The following is a 25,817-nucleotide window of genomic DNA, read 5'->3' as shown; positions in this document are numbered from 1 at the left end:
AAAGACAGAATTTTGACATATAAAGTCAGAATTGCATAATATAAGATATAAACGTGCAATTCTGACTTTTCTTCACAATTCCAGGTTTATATCTTGCAATTCTCACTTTTTTTCTGAGAATAGCAAAAATAAAAAATAAACTAATTCAGAGAAATTAAAAATAAGTCAGAATTGCAAGACATAAACACGGAATTCTGCCTTTTTTCCATTGCAATTCAGAGTTTACATCTCTTGCAACACTGCAAAAAATGCTTTTCTTAGATTTTTTGCCTTGTTTCCAGCCAAAATATCTAAAAAAAAATTTTAATCAAGAAGGATTTTCTAGACGAGAAAAAATTATTGTCTTGTTTTCAGGAAAAACAAGTCAAAATTAAGTGCATTTTTACTTGAAACAAGCCAAAGCTGCCAATGGGGTAAGAAAAAAAAATCTTGTTTTCTGTTTGAAATAAGATTTCTTTGCTTACCCCATTGGCAGATTGTTTTGCTTGTCCTAAGCAAAAACTCACTTCATTTTGACTTGTTTTTTTTTTGAAAACAAGAAAATTATTTTTACTCGTCTAGAAAATCCTTCTCGATTTAAGAATTTTTAGATATTTTGTCTGGAAACAAGACAAAAAAATCTAAGTAAGAAAAGCATTTTTTGCAGACTCTTTCTCTAAATTCAGTTTTTGTCTCGACCACAAAATGAAAAATAAAAAAGGTAGTTGCAACTTTTTAAATGTCACAATTCCTTTCTTTTTCTTTTTTCTTTTTGCAAGTTTATCTCACAATTCTGACTTTTTCCTTAGAACTGCAAGAAAAAACAAAAACAACAGGATTGTGATGAAATGACATAAAGTCAGAATTTCAACTTTAACTTTAACACAATTCTGTCTCTCTTTTCTGAATGCAAGGAAAAAAGACATATAAAGTCAGAAATGCATAATATAAAATATAAACTTGCAATTCTGACTTTTTTCCTTTCAAATCCAAGGTCACATCTCACAAATCTAAGTTTAATTCATTTTTCTCTGAATTCTTTTTTGTTTCCACCACAGAATAAAATGAAAAAGATTGCAACTTTTTATTTCACAACTCTTACTTTATATCTTATATCTTAGAATTCTTAGTTTTTTTTTTCTCTTAATTGCAAGAAAAACAGACAGAATTGTGAGATAAAAAAAAAAAATCACAATTATAGCTTTCACAGCTTATAGCACCTTTCAACAGTTTTCATCTGATAAATAGATCTATAGGGATGCACATATGTTTTTTAGCCTTGTTCGCATTAGAGCACCTGGAGATTTGGTTTGGTCCTCACTGCACATTTTAAATGAAATAATAAACAAAATAATAAAGTGTGATAATACTATTATGATTTTAAACAAAAAGGGAGTTTTAAATAAAAAAAATATATTTTATGGTAAACCAAAAACTTTTTACTTTTTATTTTAATACATTTTCATCATTTTCAAACTTAAAATCAACAATCTTTTATTTTGGCAGGTTGACAGCAAGTAAGTATATGCGCTACCATTTGAAAAGCATGTCACAATCATGCAAAAGCGTCAGTTTTGCATTGTGCTTTCGATTCATGCTTTCAGTTTGAATAGAAATCTCATACAGTATTACAGTTTCTCAATCTAAAATGGTAATTGTGCATTTATTACTTATGTGCACCCCTGTATATAAATATTATTTTCTTTTGATTTGAGTTTTGATTTGATGTTGATTTAAAGTGTCTCACTTGTCAGGATGGTTTTTCTTTTGCACTGTTCCTCCACGTCTCCGTGTTTTTTCCCAGAAAGCGTGAAGGGCGTCTCAAAGACAAAGCGACTGATGTTGTGATGGCGCTCAAAGTCAGTCTTCTTCTCTAGCTGTTCCTTCTCATTAAAATAAGGCACTACGTAGGTCACCTGGATGTAGGCAAATCTGGGGTCCAGGTCTTTAGGATTCACCTGGAAAAAACACAAAAACCCTGTCATTCAGACAAGAGACTATTTTTTTTGGTCAGAGAAAAGAAGTATCCAGCAGGACAAACCTTGTTGGAGTCTTGGATCATCTTGACGTTATCAGCTCCAAACTTGTCTGAGTAGAGTTTGAGGAGTCTTTGAGAAATCTCTGACAGTCCTGTGAGCTTGGGCTCCTTATAGATGAACTCCTTACTCTCCTCTTCCTCGAAGAAGCCCTGGTGAACACAACACTGCACATCAACTACACTTCACCAGTTTAGGAAACGTCTAGCACAGAGCATCCACCTTATTTTCCACGGAAGCAAGCTATTTTTCCTGGTTTTAGGATTGGTTGCTCATCTTTTTTTATACTTACAATGGTATATAATAAATAAATGTCAACGTTATGTTTAAGTTAATATGAAGTGAGGTACATTTTAGACAATATTATCAGTATACACTCATAAAAATAAAGGTGCTTCATGATGCCACAGAAGAACCTTTTTTGTTTAAATTGTTCTCTAAAGAACCTTTAACATCTGAAGAACCTTTATGTTCCACAAAAGGTTCACTGAATGATTCAGTGTTTTTGAATGAATCAGGTGAGTCAATGATTCAACCATGACAGTTGTGAAATTTGTACTACTACTTTTACTTTTTTTTTTTTTGCATCTCTTTCTATGGCAGAAATAATATACTTCCACACTTCTGAAATCAGCAAGTCACTTGCTTTATTCCTGAATAAATCATGAATTTTGAATGAATCAGTTGAATAAGTAAACCATGAACCATTGCATACCGAGTTTAAATCTCAAAATTGAGAATTTTTTTCGTAGAACTGCAAGAAAAAAGACAGAATTTTGACATGCAAGTCAGACATGTGAGAAAATATGAACTTCATTTTTTTTTTCTGTGCAATTCCAAGTTTACATCTCGCAATTCTGACATTTTTCCCCCCTTAGAATTCTTAGTATAAATCTCACTATTCTAAATGCTTTTATGTTTTCACCATGTAATAAAATAAAAAAGGTCATTTGGTCTTTTCACAATTTTGACTTTATACCTCACAATTACATTTCTGTATTTAGTAAATCTTATATTTAAAACATTAATCTCCTACTGCTATCTATGCATTTGTAACTGCAGTATAAATGCATTCATGGCATCTCTGGGATGCATTAAACAGTCTGTGCAAATACTGTCTAGAACGAGTTTGAAAAAGAATGTTTTCAACATAAATCAATATGGTGGACAGGAAGTTCGGCCAACTATGGTATTTTGGTATCTATGTTGTCGGCATGACCCAAGGAATATTTTGAGACCACTTTCTTTACAATAGACAAATGCAATCTAGAATTATTAGCATTTTTGAAAAATTCATAATTAATGGTTAATGAATGGTTTATTACAGATACAGCTTCAGATGCATCTTTCCAGCAAATTCGTTGGTGTGTTAAATGAAAATGGTTTCATATATCGACACGAAATCCACAACTTTTTGTCAGGATGGTTTGAAGATGATCTAAGCCCAATTTGGTGAAAATCAGACCAACGGTTCGAAAAAGTAGATTTTCTACAATAATCAAAAATGGTGGACAGGAAGTTCAGCCAATTTTGGCATAATTGGTATCAATGTTCTCGGTATGACCCGAGGAATTATTTTCATTATTTTCAAAATTTGTTCATAACTTTTGACCACAAGGTGGTGCTGCCACCAATCTTTTTGAGTACTGTCAGGGCATGGTGCCGAAGACACATACCCAGTTTTGTAACGATGTGCCTTACGCTTAAAGAATGATTGGCATAGACATGAATGAATCTTTGAACAAGTGGTGGCGCTAGAGAGTTTGAGTTAGAGACTCCAAATTTGCTATGGAGATAGTTCAGACTACCCTCTATCAATGTGCCAAATTTCACAATTTCCCGCACAACACTTTCCCGCAAGTGGGTCTATGGCCTGCCATAGACTCAAGAGTGGAAGAAGAAGAATAAAAACAGGAATGCCAGTGGTTTTAATAGGTGACTGGCCCCTAATTATAACAAATACCAGTTGCAATATCAATCAGTATAACAATATTTTTGTACAGCTAAATTAACTGGAAATAATTGACAACAGAAGTATTGCACATTCAAGTTACGAAATAGCCACACCTGCTCTTCCGTTAGAAATAAGATGGATATATAAGCTCTCACTCAAGCCATTTGTTAACACAACAGTAAATGCAACTGCTGTTAGAATGACAGCAGTGTTTGACAAAGCACAATGACCTCAACTTTTGTAATGAAGGTTAACATCATATTTAGATGTCTCTTTCTGAAACACTACTTCATTTATCTGAGAGCACTCACAATGTGCACACAGTTTAAATGTTCAGGATTAGATCTGCAGGGAGAATGATCACGTCCAGGAAAAATATTATATCAAACCACGTGTGACAATCATGTCACACATATTATTAGCGTGTAGGGAGAGATTAGGAGTGTTAAACCGTGAAACAATGAGAGCAGAACAACTCAAACCAAACTTACCACTGCCTGATATATTTACACAACACACAGGAGAGAACAGAAAAGCGTTTTAAACACAACGATTTCTAAACTTATTATGGGTTTTATTCATTTTTCTGGTGGAGAATATGATGCATATTTTAAAAGCACATCACAGTAAACATCAAGGTCTTTCAAAGGTCTTGCAACATTTTTGTTTTAGTGAACTTTTTAGCTAACTCCAATTTTATCTATGATGCACTGCAAAAAATGCTTTTCTTACTTTGATTTGTTGACTTGTTTCCAGCCAAAACATCAACAACAACAAAAATCTTAAATCAAGGATTTTCTAGATTAGTAAAAATTGTCTTGTTTTCAGAAAGAACAAGTCAAAAGTAAGCGTGTTTTTGTTTAAAAACAAGCAACATAATCTGTCATTATAATTTCCCCCTTTTTTTTTTTAAAACAAGAACATAATTTTTACTCGTCTAGAAAATCCTTCATATTCTGGCTCGAAACGATGAAAAATCTAAGTAAGAAAAGCATTTTTGGCTTATGTCTAAAGAAAAAATATATATGAATGTTTTTGTCTTTGGGAAAAGATATATATTTAAATAATATTAAATTCAAATAAATATAATTAGATAAAGACTAATACATTCGGCTGTAAAAAAAAAAAAATAACAGATTGCACTAAATCTTCTAATGTTAACTTATGATTGTTGTTTTAATTGTAGAGAATAGTGAGGATTTCATCAGATCTCTGAAGGACTGCAGAAATATCAGTGTGTACAGCAGATTAAAGTGCATAAGTCACATTTGTGAATTTGACAAAGTATGACTTTCAAAAGAGTGTTTGAGTGATTGCTTGTCTCACCTGTCCATAGAAAGCCACTCGATAGTAGCGTCCAAACAGGCGTTTCTCAGAGTTCACCACCTCTGTCACCTTCAGGTACGAGCGGTGAATGTCATAGTACAGCTCTGATAACCGCTATAGGACACAAAGATACAGTTAATAAACACATCCCTTGGGTATTTTAACAGTCCACTGATAATAATCAGTCTACCTTGAAATCTCGTCTCTTCTCGAAGACGGCTATAACAGGTTTGTTGATCTCTGCGATGAGCTCGTATCTCTCAGACTTCCAGAGGTAATCCACACACATCACCAGCTGCTCCACCAGTGTGTCCTACACAACAGAGAGATCATTCAGTGTCTGCCCACATAGCAATTGACGTCTGGGCCAAGCAAGCAGTTACAATCAGCCCAAATGCAGCTTAGAATTACGGCCCTTGTGTGGCCCAGATCTGGACAACAGACATGAGCCACAACTGGCCCAAATCTCAGCCAAATTGTAATTTATAACCAGCCCTGAACTGTGCCATAATCTGTGTTCACTGCCAAAAATGCTTTTCTAACTAAGATTTTTTTGTCTTGTTTCCAGCCAAAATATCTAAAAATTCTTAAATCAAGAAGGATTTTCTAGACAAGTAAAAATTATTGTCTTGTTTTCAGAAAAAAAAGTCAAAATTAAGTGCATTTTTGCTTGAAACAAGCAAAATAATCTGCCAATGGGGTAAGAAAAAAAATCTTATTTCAAAAAGAGAACAAGATATTTTAGCACATTGATACAAAAGACAATGAAAACCTACACTGCAAGAAATGCTTTTCTAGCTTAGATTTTTTGTCTTGTTTCCAGCCAAAATATCAAAATAAAATTTAAATCAAGAAGGATTTTCTAGACAAGTAAAATTTATTTTCTTGTTTAAGTTAAATTAAGTGAGTTTTTGCTTAGAACAAGCCAAAAAAATTGGCAATGGGGTATGAAAAAAAAATCTTATTTCAAACAGAAAACAATATTATTTTTCTTACCCCATTGGCAGATAATTTTGCTTGTTTCAAGCAAAAATGTACTTAATTTTCACTTTTTTTTTCTGAAAACAAGACAATTATTTTTACTCATCTAGAAAATCCTTCTTGATTTAAGAATTTTTAAATATTTTGGCCGGAAACAAGTCAAAAAATCTAAACTAGAAAAGCATTTTTTGCAGTGTAACATTAAAGTACAAAGAGTCAAGAGTCCAACTAAAGCAAACACTGATCATAACAATGATGGTTTTCAACATTTTTTCAACAATAATAGCAGGTGTAAATGTGATATTCAATGTCATTAACACTGACAACTCAACAGTTTTCACATTGATTTAATGGTTGCTTGATATCAGGACATGGACTATTTGTGGTTGACTGAAAGCTGAGATTGGGTAGCACTATTTAAACAGTCAAGGGTTGGTTATAAGTTACTATTTGGCTGAGATTTGGGCCAGTTATGGCTCATGTGTGGCTCGTGTCTGTAGTCCAGATCTGGGCCACACAAGGGCCATAGGGCTTGCTTAACTGGCCCAGAGCTGGGCCAGATGTCAATTGCTGTGTTGGTGTGAGAGACGTTATAACAGTCACTCCTCCTGAAATGTGTGGAGAGATTCAGCACCTCAGTGTAAGGAGTGTCCTGAGTGCCGGCGTCCTCTTTCATCGCTCCCTCTTCTTTAACGTTAGGAGAGATGTTCATGAAGGCGGCCCAGCCCATACTGAAAGATGCTGCAGGTTCATACACAAACACAATGTGTTACTCATCCATCTAGCCATCAATTCATACATTAACACATATTTTTTGGTATTTCATCCATTCTCAAATCCATTTCTCCATCTATACAGCATTCACTCATCCATTCCTCTTCCTAGTCAACATCCATACAGTATTTTCTCATCCATGCGTCCACACTGCAAAAAATGCTTTTTTTATACTTAGAGGTTTTTTGTCTTGTTTCCAGCCAAAATATCTAAAAATTCTTAAATTAAGAAAGATTTTCTAGACGAGTAAAAATTATTGTCTTGTTTTCAGAAAAAAACGAGTCAAAATTAAGTGCGTTTTAGCTTGAAACTCTTAAAATAATCTGCCAATGGGGTATGAAAAATAATCTGGTTTTCTGTTTGAAATAATAAGATATTTTTTGTTTATCCCATTGGCAGATTATTTAGCTTGTTCTAAGCAAAAACACTTAATTTTGACTTGTTTTTTTAAAACAAGAACATTTTTACTGGTCTAGAAAATCCTTTCCAATTTTTAGATATTTTGGCTAGAAACAACACAAAAATCTTAGTAAGAAAAGCATTTTTGGCAGCGTTCTATGCGTCTTTACATTCATCCATCCAGGCTGCAAAAAAAGACATCTTACTTAATATTTTTTTCTTTTTTCTAGTTAAAATATCAAAATAATTTTAAATTAAGATGCATTTACTAGATAAGAATTTTGCTTAAAACAAGTTTAATTATTTGCTGGCGGGGTAAGTAAAATACTCTTCTTTACTCCTTAAGATAATTTTACTTATTTCAAGCAAAATGCACTTAATTTATTTACATAGATTTATTCCACCTGGAAACAAGGTTAAAAATATGTCATTTTGCTTTTCTAATAAATGCATTTTGATTTAAGAATTTTTTATATTTTGACTAGAAACAAGACAAAAATATTAAATAACAACCCATTTTTGCAGTGCATCCATCTTAACTATCACACAATAACTTAATTTGATGATCAGTGATACTATTAATTGTAAACTGCGCAGTGATAACATTGCAGGGACATATGTGTCTTCAAAAAGCATTTGCTTGAATCGTGAAAACATCAGGTGAGCTTGTGTAAAACGTGCTTGTGGACACATCATTCACATCCAGGTTTCACATGCATGGTTCACATTATTATTTTCACTGGGTAACAAATACCTTGCACGAACCAAAATTCAGGAAGACCTCTTTATAAAAATTCAACACACATTACACTAAAACACACATTTCCGAATGAAAACATTACTTTTCTGAGGATAGCAAACCCATTCCAAGAGTTAAAATAATTTAAAAAAGCGTATGAATACTATTTTGCATCTAATGGTAGTCAATGGGCTCCACGGCTTTGAGATTCAAAAAAACATAATTTGGTTTTGTCTGTGTATGCTTTTTTGACTCTCAAAGCCGTGGAGTCTATTGCCTGCCATTATATGATGACAGACTGCAACGGTTTGAGTTAAAAATCTTTGTTTGTGTTCTACTGAAGAAACAAAGTCACCTACATCTTGGATGCCCTGAGGGTAAGCAGACAAACATCAAATGTTCATTTCTGGGTGAACTATCCCTTTAAGGTAAACTAAGCTGCTCGAAAAGTAGCTCTGTAATAATAACTCAGCGTTTAGTTCAGACAGTAAGACAGACTCAGACCCCTAATGGGGTGAAGAATACTGCAGGACGGGGCAGGCGGAGGTGCACTCACATTCTCCATCTTGGGGAGTTAGTAAGGGGCTAGAGTTAATTACACAGGCTCCCTCTTTGCTCACACTTGAGATCCGACCCTTCTCAGACTTCCAGTAACCTGTGATTGCAGAGTGGCATCAGGTTTAACACAGGTTTACTCGCAAACTAGGGCTGAGCAGTATGACGGGATGTGCCGTGCAAAAAGTGTAAAAGTGACTTTAACAATATAGATTTTGCTATATTGTTAATGAGGATGAAGTGATATGAAATAGCATTTATAAAATTTCCACAGCTGTTAACTGATTATTTACTAAAAATAGCTTTATTAGGATATATTCAATTAGCCATAGTGTAAAACGATTTTGTTCATACTGCTCACCCCTGTTTCAAACTTAGAACGAAGGCAAGTGCTCAGCCATGCATCTACTGTAAACTTATGCCAGACAATCAGCTAGAATGACAAGACATCTCATGACAAGGCCACAAAAACTCACAGTATAGGGAATAAAGCAAGTGGCAGGAAGGAGCTAGGAGCATTTTTCATTATGAAGTGCAGCACTGAAAAAAACAACAACAACTGAGCAGCAATGGTCAAACCGCATGTCAAACGAAAGCTCAATAGGAATGCTGTTTATGCAATGTTTGCAACAAAAAAAAAGAAAGAAAAGAAACATCACATTGACATTAGCAGGCATTGCTTATGCGCTTATTGCCACATGCAGGTGCTCACCTCTCCTCCTCAGAGACTCTGCTATAAGTGCTGAGATGTGGATATAGCACATGGCCGCCTGAAATGGACAACAGAAAGAGTTTTTAATAATAATTGTCATTTTTAATAAAAGCACCAGCCCCTTTTAGAGAAATTCAACTCTGAGGAGCACGAATGGACCTCTAAAGGAATAGTTCACTTAATTTAACATACTGTCTCACCAATGCATCCTCTGTAGTGAATGGGTGCCGTCAGAATGAGAGTCCAAACAGCTGATAAAAACATCTCAATATTACCACTCCAGTCCATCAGTTAATAGAGCTGTTTTAACTTGTAAATGGTGGTTGATCTGTGCAGATTTCTCTCCTGATTCAGACCAGACCACTTTTTCACTGAAGGAAGCATTATTATGGATTATGGACTCGAATTTTAGTTAAAAATGTCTTAATGATGGATTTGTTTTAGCTTTTGTCTTCTCCAGATGTTAACTGATGGACTGGAGTGGTGTGGATTATTGTGATGTTTTTATCAGCTGTTTGGACTCTCATTCTGACGGCACCCATTCACTGCAGACACGTGGCATGATGCATTTCTACAAATCTGATGAAGAAACAAACTCATCTACTGTACATATTGGATGGCCTGATGGAAGCAATATTTCCCTCTAAAATGAGAATTCTATCAGTAAATTATTCACATTTGTTACATTCATGTCTGTCTATGTACTTGGTTTCTCCCTTTGTCTCCCCCTGTCATCCTGTGATCATTGGTTTTGCCCTCGTTTGCTCGTTATCCCCGTCACCTGTGTTTGATGATTAGTTTGCCATTATAAGTCTGTCTCTGTTTGCAGTTCCCTGTCGGTCTTTAAATGTTCATGTCAACGTGTGTGGAAGTTCTTTGTGTTCCTGCCCGTTCCTATCAGAAGATTCTATTAAATATATTGTTCTTATTGTATCTCGTGTTTCGTCTCATCCGTCCGGCACGCAACCCATAACAACATTTATCCAAAGTGGTACTACTTATTTTTGTATATACACTGCTGCTCAAAAGTTCAGGATCAGAAAGATTTTTAATGGTTTTTAAAGACATTTCTTTTGCTCATCAAGGCTGCATTTATTTGATCAGAAATACAGATAAAACTGTAATATTGTGAAATATTATTTAAATTTAAATGAACTGTTTTCTATGTGAATATATTTTAAAATGTAATTTATTCCTGTAATACAAAGCTAAATTTTCAGCATCATTACTCTAGTCATCAGTGTCACATGATCCTTCAGAAATCATTCTAATATCCTAATTTATTATCAATAAATGTTGGAAACAGTTGTGCTGCATAATATTTTGTAATTACCTTGCAAAAGTTAAAAAGAACAGCGTTTATTTAAAATAGAAATCTTTTGTAAGAATATAAACTAACATCTAAAAGTTTGGGCTCAGTACATTTTTAGTCTTTCCTTTTTTGAAAGAAATTACTACTTTTATTAAGCAAGGATGTGCTAAATTTCTAAAATATAGCAAAGACTTATATTGTAAGAAAAGATTAATAGTTTTAATAAATACTGTTCTTTTTAACCGTTTATTCATCAAGAATCGTGTAAAAAGAATCACAGGTTCTGAAAAAAATATTAAGCAGCACAAATGTTTCCAACATTGATAATTACGGTAATAAATCATAAAGCATATTAGAATAATGGCTGAAAAAATTTAGCTTTGCATCACAGGAAAAAATTATATGTTTAAATATAATAATATAGAACACTATTATTTTAAACTGTAGTGATATTTCACAATGTTACAATTTTCTTTAAAAACATTAAAAATCTTACCGATCCCAAACTTTTAAGCAGCAGTGAATGTTATGCAGAATTATGAATTAAATTCTGAGACTGAGACTGTCTTCTTCTAGCATCTTTGTTATTACACAAGCTCCGTTCATGCATAAATCCAACTAATAAAAATGAAGTCAATGAAGTCAACCTGACCTCAGACAGGTCTCCGTTTCTAACATGGATCTTGGCCATGCTCTCCAGCCAGGTGCGTCTGAGCTCAGGTGTGCTGGCGTAGGAGTTGGCGAGGCTGTACTGCAGGTCCACCAGCATCTCCGGGTCCTTTTCGTGCTCCTTCATTTGGGACGTGGCCATCAGGACAGTACGTATCCTCTTGGTCAGGTCCTTCACGTCAGCTGGGAACGTTGTACTCTGGAATAAAGCATTATATATTTTCTCCAAAAAGTATCAACTTGTTTTCTTTTAATTAGCACAGCTTTTTTTTGTTTTTGTTCTTTGGTACTGACTGATTGTAGGCTCATTGATCAGAGCTCATGCACCTCCTCAGTTTTTGGTTAAAAGATGCATCATTTGTGGATAATCCTGGTCATTTTTGACTGAGAATATAAAGTTAGGTCAGCACAAGGGTTAAAGCGTTTGCAAAAGTCTCACTTTAAGTGGTGTATCTCCGTTGGCGAAGTTGTTGATGATGGCCAGAGACTGCTGGAAGCGTGAACCACCGATACCTGCATCAGCGATCAGCTGACTTACAGCTTTAATCACCTGGATGAGGAGATGGGAAGAATCCAAATCAATTTTATTATCTGTTTCTCACATTCAATTCCCAAACCAGTGAGTACACTGCAAAGTACATCAAGAAAAAATAAGTTAAAATTAAGTGTTTGCTTAAAACAAGCAAAATAATCTGCCAATGTGGTAAGAAAAAAAAATCTTATTTCAAACAGAAAACAATATTATTTTTCTTACCCCATTGGCCGATTATTTAATTGATTCAAGCAAAAATACACTTAATTTTGACTTTATTCTGAAAACAAGACAACTCTTTTTGCTCATCTAGAAAATCCTTATGATTTAAGAATTTTTAGATATTTTGGCTGGAAACAAGACAAAAAATCTAAGTAAGAAAAGCATTTTTTGCAGTGCATAATCATACCCTAACAGTCTACTAATACTAATGAGAGTTAGTTGGCATGTAATTACTATTTAGTGCCATGCAAATAAAAAATAGTGAAATGACTAGATTCAAGTCATAATATTTTGATAATGTGATATACCTGAAAACATGAAATATAATTTCCAATCATTTATACCATCAATAAAACAGCTTGAGAATACTCACATAATGTGATTTACCTCAGAAAAGACAACAATGTAACTTAAGCAGTCATGGCCTAATGCTGAGAGAGTCGGGCTTGTAACCCGAAGGTCTATTGCTATGACTTTATTCTTCTTTATAATTGTGACATTATTCTCAAAACATTATAACTTAATTCTTTAAATATTATTACTTTAATCTTGCATTGTTATGTCTCTATTCTTGCAATTCTGACTTTATTCTGAAAATACTATGACTTTAATCTCACAATCTTAGATTTATTGTTTTATTGTATTTTACGTGGCACTAAACGTCATTGTAATTTCTAAATGAATGGAAGTCAGTTGACATGTAGTTGCAAAGTCACTTATAGTAAGTAGATTGTCTAAAGTAGACACACATCAACAGAAAGGCAGAATAACAGAAGACAGACCTGAAGGTGTGAGCGGACAATGCATTTGCCCTTTGTAAACTCAAAGTTCCTCCTCATGAGGAAGTAGAGAAGCGCGGCGGCTTCGGTCTGTGTGGAGCTGGAGCGATGGTTACAGCACTTCAGGATGTCATAGCACAGAGTGCCACAGAGATCTGCTCTACCCTGGAAAAATGTGGACGGGAACTGAAGAGGAAGAGCGACAGAGTCAGAGATCAGTACTGTGTGTTTGATTATGTGATTAAGTATTGAATGTTTGTCTGTACACAGTGTACAGGGTCCCAAATATAGATTTGGCCAGATCTGTCAATGTTAAATAGACAAGATATTTATTACAGGTCTTGAAAATAAATTTTTCTTAAAGGTCCCATATTGTACACATTTCTGGAGGTTTATTTTAGTTGTTGATGTCCTTAAGAATATATATTTGCGGTATAAGTGCCAAAATCCATCTCAATATATTTTTACAGCTCCTTTTTTAGGAGCTCTGTCAAAAACAGGTCGATTTTGGCCCATCTAATTAATATTCATGAGCCTCTCTTCTGATTGGCCAGTTGGTTTCTGAGTGACGCACAGCCAGGCCAATCACAGTTAACTACGGTCATGTATGCTTTAGCCGAGCCCAGAGAGAGCCAAGCCTGCTGTTGCTTGGAGGCACTCAACAGGATATATCAGAATGATCATTAAAGTATTTTTCTTTTTCAAACACCGAATGCAGTAAGCTACGTAACTGTTGCTTCAGTAAAGCCCCTTTCACAATGCGCGCTGATTCTGGAAAATTACGGGAACGAGCGCTGTGTGAACAAAAGCCAGAACCGTAAAGGCAGTGTTGTAGTGATGATGCACGTTATCATGCGACTCTTCATGACGAAAAAATAAGTGCAAAGTGGAATGAAGCAGCGATCAGGCAGAGCCAGCTCCTCACTATCAGCGCTGAAGCACAGTGTGTTCAGGTTAGTTTCAGTTTAGTGAAACATACGCGTCGCATTACATCTCACATCCAAACGTCACATGTCTTTACGGGTTGTGTGTAAAGCACGCACAGATTCCGGAAAACAACTGAATGAACCAAATCAAACAATTCCAGAACAAATCATGGGACACATTATCCGTGTATTTACCGGAATGGCTGTGTGAAAGAGGCTGAAGTTGACGTGCCACTGGTCTCTTATATTAATGTTGTTCGGAAGCCTGTGCAAAGATGTAGTTTCGACATTATGACTGAACAGGGTTTTCTCGACTGGTTTTCGTGTTATTGTTGCTTAGCAATGTTATGGACACGATATTGTCTGGGTTTGACAAAAGGAGGGTGGGACGGTGGTTGGTGCTCGGGGTGGTGACTGAAGGCGGTGACTGAGTAGATCGGACGTCACATCGTTACGGAAGTCACAGCGGCTCATGAAAATGAACAGCTACTTTAAGCAGGCTGTGTGCAGTTTACTGTGGATTGATTGTTTTGAAACTTATATGGTAGTTACATAGCCCCTAGACCTCAGTTATCATGAAAAAAGCCAGGAAATTTCGATTTTGACAATATGGGACCTTTAAAGCATATATTTTTGTTCTTATGACAACAGGGTTATTTAGAGCAAGAGAAGTTCATCATGACCATCATTAAACATGAAATCAAACACTTTCAAGCATCCTAGTTAAGCATCCTAGTTAGTTTCCCACTGAGGTAAAGATGTTAGAATTGCACAATCCAATATTTTCTTTGCTGGGTTTTGGTCTAATAAAAAGGTTTAAATACACTCGACAGGGGAACTCAATAATCTTAAACCATTTTAAGATGATTTTTAGAAAATAGTTAAAACCATTTAATTTTATTGGCTAAAAAAATCATAAATACAACCACTAGTATTATGATTTAAAGTTATATCACTTCTGACCAATAGGTGGTGCTGTTATCAAACTGATGTAGTGTGTACTTTAAAAATTGCTTTCTCAAAGAGCTTTACAAGCAAACATCATACCAGAAAAATAATGCACTTTAAATACCTTACATTTACAACAAACAACGCAAAATAAAATGAATAATCAAGTAACAGCAATTCTAAAGTAGAATGTTTTAAGAAGAGATTTAAAAGACAGTGAATTTGCTTCTCATAATATTTGCTGGGAGGCATTAGACGAAAATGCTCTAGCACCCCTAGATTGTCTTGGGAACAACTCAAAGACACTCTGAGAGGACAACGGATTTTGGCATGGTGTGTAAGGCATTAAAAGGTCTGTCAAGTACTGAGGAGCTACATCATGCAAAGCCTTATATGTTAACATCAGGATTTTAAAATCAATATTGTACCTAAGAGGGAGCCAGTGCAAAGACTCAAAAAGGAGTAATATGATCAGCCCTAATCCCAGTCAGAATTCTAGCAGCCGAATTTTGCGAATATTGAAGTTTGTTAATGGAGGATTTAGATACTCCAGCAAGAAGACCATTGCAATAGTCAACACACGAAAAAACAAAGAAGTCTATCAACCTCTCAGCAACTGAGAAGGACAACATAGGATGTATATGTGCTATATATAAAATGATCCAAGGGATCTATCAAGATTCTGACAATAAGCAAAATAAATGAACATTTTTAAAAATTTCATTATCATTTTCGACCACAAGTATTTTGAGTACCACCAGGGCATGGTGCTAAAGACACAATTCATAATGGCTGATGCCAATATCGGTTGGCTTGATATGTCACACCATATCTAAAGAGACCAGGCGTGTGATTTTTGGCCAAACTGTTCAGAAGTTACAAACAAAAGAGCCATTTTTTAATATCTTCTGACCACTAGGTGGCGCTGCCACAAAACTGTGCAGCTACCCTCAGATAATGGATATTATAACACATACCAAATTTGGTCTCAATACGCTAAAGCGTTATGGAGATATAGCTTCATGTTAATTTTTGCATGCTCTTCTTCAAATTCGTTTGTGTGTTATTCGAGAACGGTTTGACTAATCAACCTCAATTCTGTAACTTTTTGTCAGTATGGTCTAAAGATGATCTGTGCCAATTTGGGTGAAAATCAGACAAACCGTCTAGGACGAGTTAAAAAAGTAGGTTTTCAAAAATTCAAAATTGCGAAAAATCTTGACCTGTTGAAATTAAAATGTTGATGTCCATTTTCCATTTGACATTTCAACTTTGAGCTGTTGGTGGCACTACAGAGTTTGAGTTAGAGACTCCAAATTTGCTATGGTTAATGTTGAGACTATCATCTGTTTGCCAAATTTTCCAACTTTTCCGCAGAAAGGACTTTTAGTGCTTGGTTCTTTAACCCTTGTGCGACCTTATGGACATTTTTGTCCATGTCAGTTTTGTTTTTTGTTATAAGTGTGCCTGTGTTAATGCCAACTGCATACATTTTGGCTCAGGTGTTTATTTTTATTGAAATTTTAATATTTCACAGTCATTTCCTTCAAAAAAAATCTATTTTATCCTCAGTACTTACACTCAGTACCTTAAGGACCAAAATGCCCACATTGAAACCCATTAAAACTGTTTTTTTTTTAACCCAGGGCCATTTGACTATAAAATGATGCAATACTTGCTATTAGGCATTTGTCCTATCGGCAAGGCTTCAAATTTGACATTTTTACCATTTTTTACTAGATTGTGCCATTTTTTCACATTTGGCACACACATATATTTTTTATTTTATTTTTTAAATATAACACTATATAAAATATAAATGCATACACCCATACACCCAAGAATCTAATAAGCACAGAAAAAAAATCTTCTTAGCATTTAGTATATGGCAATTACTACTATTTTAAAATTTTTAAAAAAAAAAAACCTGTGGCATCATGCAAACAAACCAGCATTTGTATTACAATTCTGAAAATTAATGAATGTTGGGTATCTATGGATAGAACAGATAATGGTTAAAAATCTACAACAGTGAAAGTGGAAAAATATTAATAAATCATATTTTTATGACAGTTTTTGGACATGGACACTTTTTTTGGCTCACAAGGGTTAAAATCAGAAAATGGGTGAATTTCCACTTAAGGAAATGCTCTCACAAAATAATTGTCAAAGTGAGCAGAGATGCTCTACTTTGAGTTGGAATTCACACAGTATTTTGAAGGTTTAAACATTTTTGAAGAGAAAGAGCGAAACCTTCTGAATGAAGAGGCGCAGACTGCTGAAGACGTGTCTGAGGGTGGTGGTGGACTGGTTGATCTGGAAGAACAGCAGGTAGGTGTCAAACACTTTCTTCATCAAAGAGTTCTGTCCTTCATCGTGCTGCAATCGTTTCTGTAGTAGAAGAGAAGAGAGCAGGAGTTAGTCATTTTGAAGAAAACACACCATGTGTCCACCAGATGGCAACATAACATCCTTACAATCACAATGAGTTGAACAGTCACAGACAGAAATTGGCCAAGAGCTTACTTTTGCAATCCATCAATCTTTTGACCAACAGGAAAGTGTTCAGACATTATTACCTTGTGATGATGAATAAACAGATCTAGTACATCCAACACGGTCAGAGCGACTTCAGTAGAAAGATTGGCTTCGATATCCGTAGGGCTGACGTTTTCTCCTTCAGAAACATTTCCATCTAATAAGCACAAACAAACACATCACAGTTATGATACACATGCTTTGACTCAAGTCAGTGATTCTAATGTTGTCATATGCATCTAAAGCGCCTGATATGTTGCACCATATATAAAGAGTTCAGGCTTGTGATTTATTTATTTTTCATATCTCCTGACCACTTGGTGGCCTTGCGATGAAACCATGCAGGTAACCTCAGGTCATGGTTATTGTAAAACACACCAAGTTTGGTCTCAATACAGTCGTGGCCAAAAGTTTTGAGAATTACATAAATATTGGAAATTGGAAAAGTTGCTGCTTAAGTTTTTATAATAGCAATTTGCATATACTCTAGAATGTTATGAAGAGTGATCAGATGAATTAACTTAATCCCGAAAAAAACTTTCCACTGCATTGTTAAGAAGGCTTCAGGGCGTCCAAGAAAGTCCAGCAAGCGCCAGGATGGTCTCCTAAAGAGGATTGAGCTGCGGGATCGGAGTGGCACCAGTGCAGAGCTTGCTCAGGAATGGCAGCAGGCAGGTGTGAGCGCATCTGACGCACAGTGAGGCCAAGACTTTTGGAAGATGGCCTGGTGTCAAGAAGGGCAGCAAAGAAGCCACTTCTCTCCAAAAAAACATCAGGGACAGATTGATCTTCTGCAATAAGTATGGCGAATGGACTGCTGAGGACTGGGGCAAAGTCATATTCTCCGATGAAGCCTCTTTCCGATTGTTTGGGGCATCTGGAAAAAGGCTTGTCCGGAGAAGAAAAGGTGAGCGCTACTATCAGTCCTGTGTCATGCCAACAGTAAAGCATCCTGAGACCATTCATGTGTGGGGTTGCTTCTCATCCAAGGGAGTTGGCTCACTCACAATTTTGCCCAAAAACACAGCCATGAATAAAGAATGGTACCAAAACACCCTCCAACAGCAACTTCTTCCAACAATCCAACAACAGTTTGGTGAATAACAATGCATTTTCCAGCACGATGGAGCACCGTGCCATAAGGCAAAAGTGATAACTAAGTGGCTCGGGGACCAAAACGTTGACATTTTGGGTCCATGGCCTGGAAACTCCCCAGATCTTAATCCCATTGAGAACTTGTGGTCAATCCTCAAGAAGCGGGTGGACAAACAAAAACCCACTAATTCTGACAAACTCCAAGAAGTGATTATGAAAGAATGGGTTGCTATCAGTCAGGATTTGGCCCAGAAGTTGATTGAGAGCATGCCCAGTCGAATTGCAGAGGTCCTGAAAAAGAAGGGCCAACACTGCGAATACTGACTCTTTGCATAAATGTCATGTGACTGTCGATAAAAGCCTTTGAAACGTATGAAGTGCTTGTAATTATATTTCAGTACATCACAGAAACAACTGAAACCAAGATCTAAAAGCAGTTGAGCAGCAAACTTTGTGAAAACTAATATTTGTGTCATTCTCAAAACTTTTGGCCACGACTGTAGATTAAAGCATAGGTCTTTAACACTGCACAGGTTTCCTCTGGTGGTTGTGTTGAGTGTATGTTCACCTGTCTCCATCATGTGCAGCAGTTTGGGGTTGGTGAGGGCGTTCTTGCCCCTGATGATGGGCATGGTTTGAGAGCGGGCGTGTCTGTGCCCATCCTGAGCAGAAAGCATCCTGGGAACAGCAGCAGTTTCAACAATTAGCAATAACATAATCTAGAGATATCATGACAATAGCAGAGACAATATATCAATTCCACCATTTTCTAGGCTGGAACTTAATTGCTTTCAGCGTTTATAGACTGTCAAGTGTGGATGCCTGTGCACTAGGTCTTAGCTAAAAAAAAAGAAACACTAAATAGCTGTTTCTTTGTAACAACACAGACATATAACAGGGTTTCTGCAGGTTTTATGAAGGTAAATTTAAGACCTTATTAAAACAGAAATAAACTGAACTGAACACAATATGTTAATATAGTCTCTAAATGTAAATGCCTTTTATTGGTAATACTTCCGAGTTTCGAATACAACTTCCAACAGATCTCCATTACATTTTACAGTAGAATTTTTGAATAGCTCTGCTCCCTAACACTAGAAATAGTTTTACTGTACTGTACTGCACTTTAATTTTAATGTTCTTTGTTTGTATACTGCAAATGCTTTTCTTACTTAGATTTTTTGTTGTTTCCAGCCAAAATATCTAAAAATTCTTAAATTAAGAAGGACGAGTAAAAATGATTGACTTGTTTTCAGAAAAAACAAGTCAAAATTAGGTGAGTTTTGCTTAAAAACAAGCAAAATTATCTGCCAATGGGGTAAGAATAATCATCTTGTTTTCTGTTTGAAATAAGATTTTTTTCTCTTACCCCATTGGCAGATTATTTTGCTTGTTTTTAAGCAAACCACAATTAATTTTGAGATTGCAGTGTATTTCTGTCTTTTTCTAGTGCAAATGTTGAAATATTCTTATACACGGCAAAAATGCTTTTCTTACTTTACTAGATTTTTTGTCTTGTTTCCAGCCAAAATACTTAAAAATTCTTAAATAAAGAAGGATTTTATAGACAAGTAAAAAATATTGTTTTCAGAAAAAAGAAGTCAAAATTAGCTGATTTTTTTTGCTTAAAACAATGGGGTAAGCAAAAAATTAAGATTATTTTTCTTACCCCATTGTCAGATTATTTAGCTTGTTTCAAGCAAAAATTCACTTAATGTTGACTTCTTTTTTCTGAAACAACACAACAATTTTTACTTGTCTAGAAAATCCTTCTTGATTTAAGAATTTTTAAGTATTTTGGCTGGAAACAAGACAAAAAAACCTAAGTAAGAAAAGCATTTTTTTGCAGTGTAAATGCAAAGATAATACATTTACTAGTGAATAAAAATGGCAGAAGATATGAAGTCTTGTTTTATGGAAAAAATAGCAAAATTAAGTGAGTTTGTAATTAAAACAAGAACAAATATGCCAGTGGCTTTAGAAAAATCAAACTATTTCAAAGGGTTTCAGTTTCAAAAACTTCCAGTTCAGTTCACTTCCAGAACGAAAATTTCCTGATACTTTAGTGTTTATTTTCATTTAAGATTTTCATTGTTCATGTCTTTCTTTCTTCAGTCGAAAAAAAAAAAAAGGTTTTTGAGAAAAACATTCCAGGATATTTCTCCATATAGTTGACTTCAGTTTCAATGCAGCTTCCCAACATGATCCCAGCCGAGGAACAAGGGTCTTATCTAGTGAAACAATCAGCCATTTTGTAAGAAAAATACAAATTTATATACTTTTTAACCACAAATACTCTTCTTGCACTAGTTCACTAGTTTGTGAATTTTTCAATGTGATTACGCAATGCACATCAAGTATTTGTAATTAAAAATTATAGAAAATGTTATTTTTTTAAGAAAATGACCAATCGTTTTGCTACATAAGACCTTTATTCCTTGGCTGGGATCGTATTTGAAGCTGCATTGAAACTGCAATTTGGACCTTCAACCCATTGGCCACCATTGATGTCCACTATATGGAGAAAAATCCTGCAATGTTTTACTCAAAAAAATTATTCAGGAAATCAGGACTTTTTTTATTCGGGAAGTGAACTAATCCATTAAGTATAAACTCATTTAATTTTGTTCAGTTTTTCAGATTCATTTTGTTGCAGTGCATGCAACATTTCATACTTTATGAATTCATGGATTTAAGACATTCTGCTTGTTTTAAGAGCTTTTAAGACCTTTATTTGTGAAAAAAGTGAATTAAAACATTTTAAGACCTGCATAAACCTTGGTATAAACTTTATCAGGAGGTGAATGAGACGGGATTGCTGGATACAGACAAAAATGGTTCCCACATTATGGATGTAACAGGATGAACTATGATATTTACACAGAACACACCCACTTTATATGAAGTGTCTTTAAGTGCTAACATTTAAATGAATCGTTTGATGCAATGCACTCAGTGTACATACATGTTTTTACATTGTACTTACATTTAAAATATACCTGCATGCAGTTAATTTCTGTAGTTGTTACATTATTATTACACTATTATTACACTGTTGACTTTCTTCTACCCCATAACCCACTCCAAAACCTAACCATACCACTAAACTTTAACTATATCCCACCTGCACAACAGCAAAGGTGTTTTACAATACAACATGAACACAATAAGTAGACTGTGCCAGACAATTATTTTGTTGCATAAGTACATAGTACTTAAAGACACTTAATATAAAGTGGGATAAAGGATTTGTGCATGTGTCAAAGTGTTTTAGATTGTTATAATCAGGGTTAAAAATCATTTAGCTTTGTGTTACACTCTTAGAAAAAGGCTTTCAATAGTGTTTTTTGAAGCCATGGAATAACCATTTGACCATTTTTTAACAATCTGAAGAACCATTTTCCAAGATCAAGACTCTTTTGTACAATGGGAAGTTTCCATTGATGTTATTGGTTCTTCATAGAACCTTAGATGCCAATACACACTGGAAAAAATGCTTTTCTTACTTAGATTTTTTTTGTCTTGTTTTCAGTCAAAATATCTAAAAATTCTTAAATCAAGAAGGATTTTCTAGAAAAGTAAAAAGTATTTTCTTGTTTTCAGAAAAAAACAAGTCAAAATTAAGTGAGTTTTTGCTTGAAACAAGCTAAATAATCTGCCAGTGGGGTAAGAAAAATAACCTTCTTTTCTGTTTGATTTTTTTTTACCCCATTGGCAGATTATTTTGCTTGTTCTATAAAAAAAAAAATCACTTAATTTTGACTTGATTTTACTGAAAACAAGAAAATAATTTTTACTTGTCTAGAAAATCCTTCTTGGTTTAAGAATTTTTAGATATTTTGGATGGAAACAAGACAAAAAATCTAAGTAAGAAAACCATTTTTGCAGTGCAGAAGCTTTATTTTTAAGAGTGTAGTGTGCACACTTCAAAAAATGCTTTTCTTACTTTTTTTGTCTTGTTTCCAGCTAAAATATTTAAAAATTCTAAAAATAAGAAGGATTTTCTAGACAAGTAAAAATTATTTTGTTTTCAGAAAAAAACAAGTCAAAATGAAGTGAGTTTATAGGAACAAGCAATATAATGTGTTCTGTTCTGAAAACAAGACAATAATTTTTACTCGTCTAGAAAATCCTTCTTGATTTAAGAATTTTTAGATATTTTAGTTGGAAACCAAACAAAAAATATAAATACAAAAAGCATTATTTGCAGGGCATCATTTTTGGGAGCTCTGTGTAGACTTGTTAGGTGTTTACCATTGGGGTAGGAGCCCTGAAGACTGGCAGGACACGTTAGACCCCTTCAGGGTGCCATTGTTCTGTGTGGCCTGAGCCAGCTTAACGGCAGCCGCTAGCTTCCTGCGCACACAACGAGCCAATTAGAGCAGGGTTAACGCCAACCTTCATCCTCACAGCCATTACAGACAGGAAAATGAAAGCCAAGCTTCTAGGGGAGTGTCTAAGAGCAGGACAAGTGTGTATTGTGATACTAAATGTCAAATGTTAAATGTTAGTGTTGTCATCGTGTGAAGTTATGTGTGGAAGTCAGACAGAGGAGAACATGAAACTGGGAACAGAGAGTGTGATGAGGGAGAGATGTAAGATTAAACATGGACCAGAATACAAAGACAACACATGATGTGGGAAATAAACAGGAATATATTTATAACACTACAGGCTGCTAGTTAGTCCTATGTTACAGAAGTCATTACATAGTGCAACTAATACTCCATAGTACTCTAGTTTTTGTTGCTTTGGGCTACTGAGCAAAAATGTTCCTTTTTTTAGAAAATGCATGTTACATCATGCATTTGCAACTTGTTACTGACTGCAAGTACTGCACTGCAAAAAATGCTTTTCTTACTTAGAGGTTTTTTTGTCTTGTTTTCAGTCAAAATATCTAAAAATTCTTAAATCAGGAAGGATTTTCTAGACAAGTAAAAATTGTTGTCTTATTTTCAGAAAAAAAAAAAAAGTCAAAATTAAGTGCATGTTAGTTTGAAGCAAGCTAAATAATCTGCCAATGGGGTAAGAAAAATAATCTTGTTTTCTGTTTGAAATAAGTTTTTTTTTTGCTTACCCCATTGGCAGATAATTTTGCTTGTTCTAAGCAAAAACTCACTTATTTTGAAAATAATTTAGACTCATCTAGAAAATCCTACTTGATTTAAGAATTTTTAGATATTTTGGCTGGAAACAAGGCACACAATTTAACTAAGAAAAGCATTTTTTGCAGTGTGTGAATTAGTGATGGGCAGTTTAGAAAACTGCTTTGTGAAGCTTCAAAATCTTTGTGAATTGTTATTTTTGAATCAGTCGTTCAAGGCACGTATCAAACTGTCAAAGTCGCATGATTTCAGTAAACATGGCTTTTGCATCACAACTGTTTTCAAAATGTTTTGAAATGATGTGCACTCATGCACCAGTGTTTTTACCTTTTTTTTTACACATTTTTAGACATTGCTGATCATGCATTTGTATAATAAAGAGAAGCAGTAGTACATGCAAAAAAGCTGATCTTATTTAGTATTTTTGTCTTGCTTTTAATCAAAATGTCTAAAAATGCTCAAATCAACATGCATTTATTAGATAAGCAAAATTATGTAAGATATTTAGTCTTTTTTTCCCAGGAGAAAAATCTAAAAGTGCATTTTGCTTAAAACAATTAAAATTATTACATTACTACATAGTACTAGTAAAAATCTATAGTACTCTAGTTTTTGTTCCTTTGGGCACCTGAGCAAAAATATTCCTTATTTTAGACCTGTTCAGCAAACACACAAAACCAGTTACATCATGCATTTGCAATTTGTTACTGACTGCAAGTACTGTGAATTAGTGATGGGTGCTTTTGAAAAACTGCTTTGTGAAGCTTCAAAATCTTTGTGAATTACTTTGAATCAGTCGTTTAAGGCACGTATCAAACTGTCAAAGTCGCATGATTTTAGTAATCAAGGCCTTGTTTTCAAACTGTTTTGAAATGATGTGCACCCATGCACCAGTGTTTTTACCTGATGTCAGATCAGTTATATACATTTTTAGACATTGCTGATCATGCATTTGTATAATAAAGAGAAGCAATAGTACATGCAAAAAAACAAAAAAAACAAAAAAACCTTATCTTATGTCAGTCTTGTTTTTAGTCAAAACGTCTAAAAATGCTCAAATTAAATGCATTTAGTATGTAAGATGTTTAGTCTTGTTTCCCAGGGACAAAATCTAAAAGTGCATTTTGCTTAAAACAGGCACAATTAACTGCCAGTGGGGTAAGAAAAAATATTTTTGTTTTAAGGGGAGATACTGCATGCACCTGTCAAGTTTGAAATTTTGGGCTTTTTGGTGTTTCATAAAGTGTTTTTTCAGACTAGTGGAAATAAAACATCTAGAAGACACTGTGAAGTGTTTCTATTATAGCACTTTATCTATTTGTGTCAATGGACTTCGATTACAGAAACTGTTTAGATTTTTGTACTGTAAATGTATGCAAATTAGCTCATATTTCATTAAATAATGCCTCATTTGCATATTTAAATCTAACATTTTAGAAACCTTGTAACGCACAAAAATGTTTGCAATTATAAATGTAGTCAATCGACTGGGAAAGTAAGGTCATAACTATTAGTTTTTTTTGTACCCTATTCACCTGCAGTGTCTCGCCTTAAGAGTAATTTCCTTACCCCACTGGCAGATCATTTTACTTTCACTTAATATACTGAAAAAGTCACGTCAGTTTGTTTTTTCCCCCCTTGATTCAATGAACCCAGCGTAAATACTAAAAATAATGCCTGAAGAAAATCCTCAGAACCTTCAGAACCAATTCTTTCATTTTACTAAATTACACACTATAATTTTTGTGGTCATGTTTGTGTATTCTCTGACATTCCTTTCTCTCTCCCTCTTATATGCACATATATCAGGGACAGAAAGATAGAAAGAAAAGAAAGTATGACTCTTACATTCACTCAGATGTACTTGTCCACACATAAAACACATCCCAGGAGAGATCTTACCTGGCAATGTGACGCTTTCCAAGGAACCGGAAGTGTTGGAGACATAGTCTGTTTAGAAGAGAAACATGCAAAATAATGAAAACACACAAGGACTTGATTGATTTTTCTCTTTCATTCCTTCATTTATTGGTCTTTATGGAAAGAGTCACTCACTCCAGGATATTGAAGAAATCACTGATCTCCTGGTGGATAGCTCGATGCCAGTATGAAACCAGCACCTCTGCAACACAGAGAGCAACGTGATATTATATGCTCCAGGTCATTACAGACACTATGAGATTTGAATATGTGCAGTAGACAATGTCCTCCAAGGTTGAGTGATTTAAAGTCTCAC

At 34.7% G+C, this 25,817-nt stretch overlaps 1 protein-coding gene across 1 annotated transcript in view; it reads right to left on the bottom strand.

Annotated features, from left to right (window-relative positions):
- Positions 1 to 25,817, bottom strand: part of dock10 (dedicator of cytokinesis 10) — a 101,263-nt gene that overhangs the window by 9,296 nt on the left and 66,150 nt on the right. Inside the window, exons 37-52 of the mRNA XM_073818431.1 lie at positions 25,637 to 25,703; positions 25,484 to 25,531; positions 22,731 to 22,832; positions 19,045 to 19,154; positions 17,423 to 17,538; positions 17,097 to 17,234; positions 12,973 to 13,155; positions 11,876 to 11,986; positions 11,420 to 11,635; positions 9,456 to 9,513; positions 8,745 to 8,843; positions 6,911 to 7,017; positions 5,486 to 5,608; positions 5,296 to 5,409; positions 2,021 to 2,167; positions 1,727 to 1,937 (exon numbers count right to left, since the gene is read on the bottom strand). Of these exons, the coding sequence (XP_073674532.1) occupies positions 1,727 to 1,937; positions 2,021 to 2,167; positions 5,296 to 5,409; positions 5,486 to 5,608; positions 6,911 to 7,017; positions 8,745 to 8,843; positions 9,456 to 9,513; positions 11,420 to 11,635; positions 11,876 to 11,986; positions 12,973 to 13,155; positions 17,097 to 17,234; positions 17,423 to 17,538; positions 19,045 to 19,154; positions 22,731 to 22,832; positions 25,484 to 25,531; positions 25,637 to 25,703 (1,950 nt within the window). The remainder of the gene's footprint in view (positions 1 to 1,726; positions 1,938 to 2,020; positions 2,168 to 5,295; positions 5,410 to 5,485; positions 5,609 to 6,910; positions 7,018 to 8,744; positions 8,844 to 9,455; positions 9,514 to 11,419; positions 11,636 to 11,875; positions 11,987 to 12,972; positions 13,156 to 17,096; positions 17,235 to 17,422; positions 17,539 to 19,044; positions 19,155 to 22,730; positions 22,833 to 25,483; positions 25,532 to 25,636; positions 25,704 to 25,817) is intronic.

Source organism: Garra rufa, chromosome 14 (genome assembly GCF_049309525.1).
Source record: "Garra rufa chromosome 14, GarRuf1.0, whole genome shotgun sequence".
Taxonomy (NCBI): domain Eukaryota; kingdom Metazoa; phylum Chordata; class Actinopteri; order Cypriniformes; family Cyprinidae; genus Garra; species Garra rufa.
The sequence above is the reverse complement of the archived record's forward strand: the minus strand, read 5'-3'. Positions and strand labels throughout refer to the sequence as shown.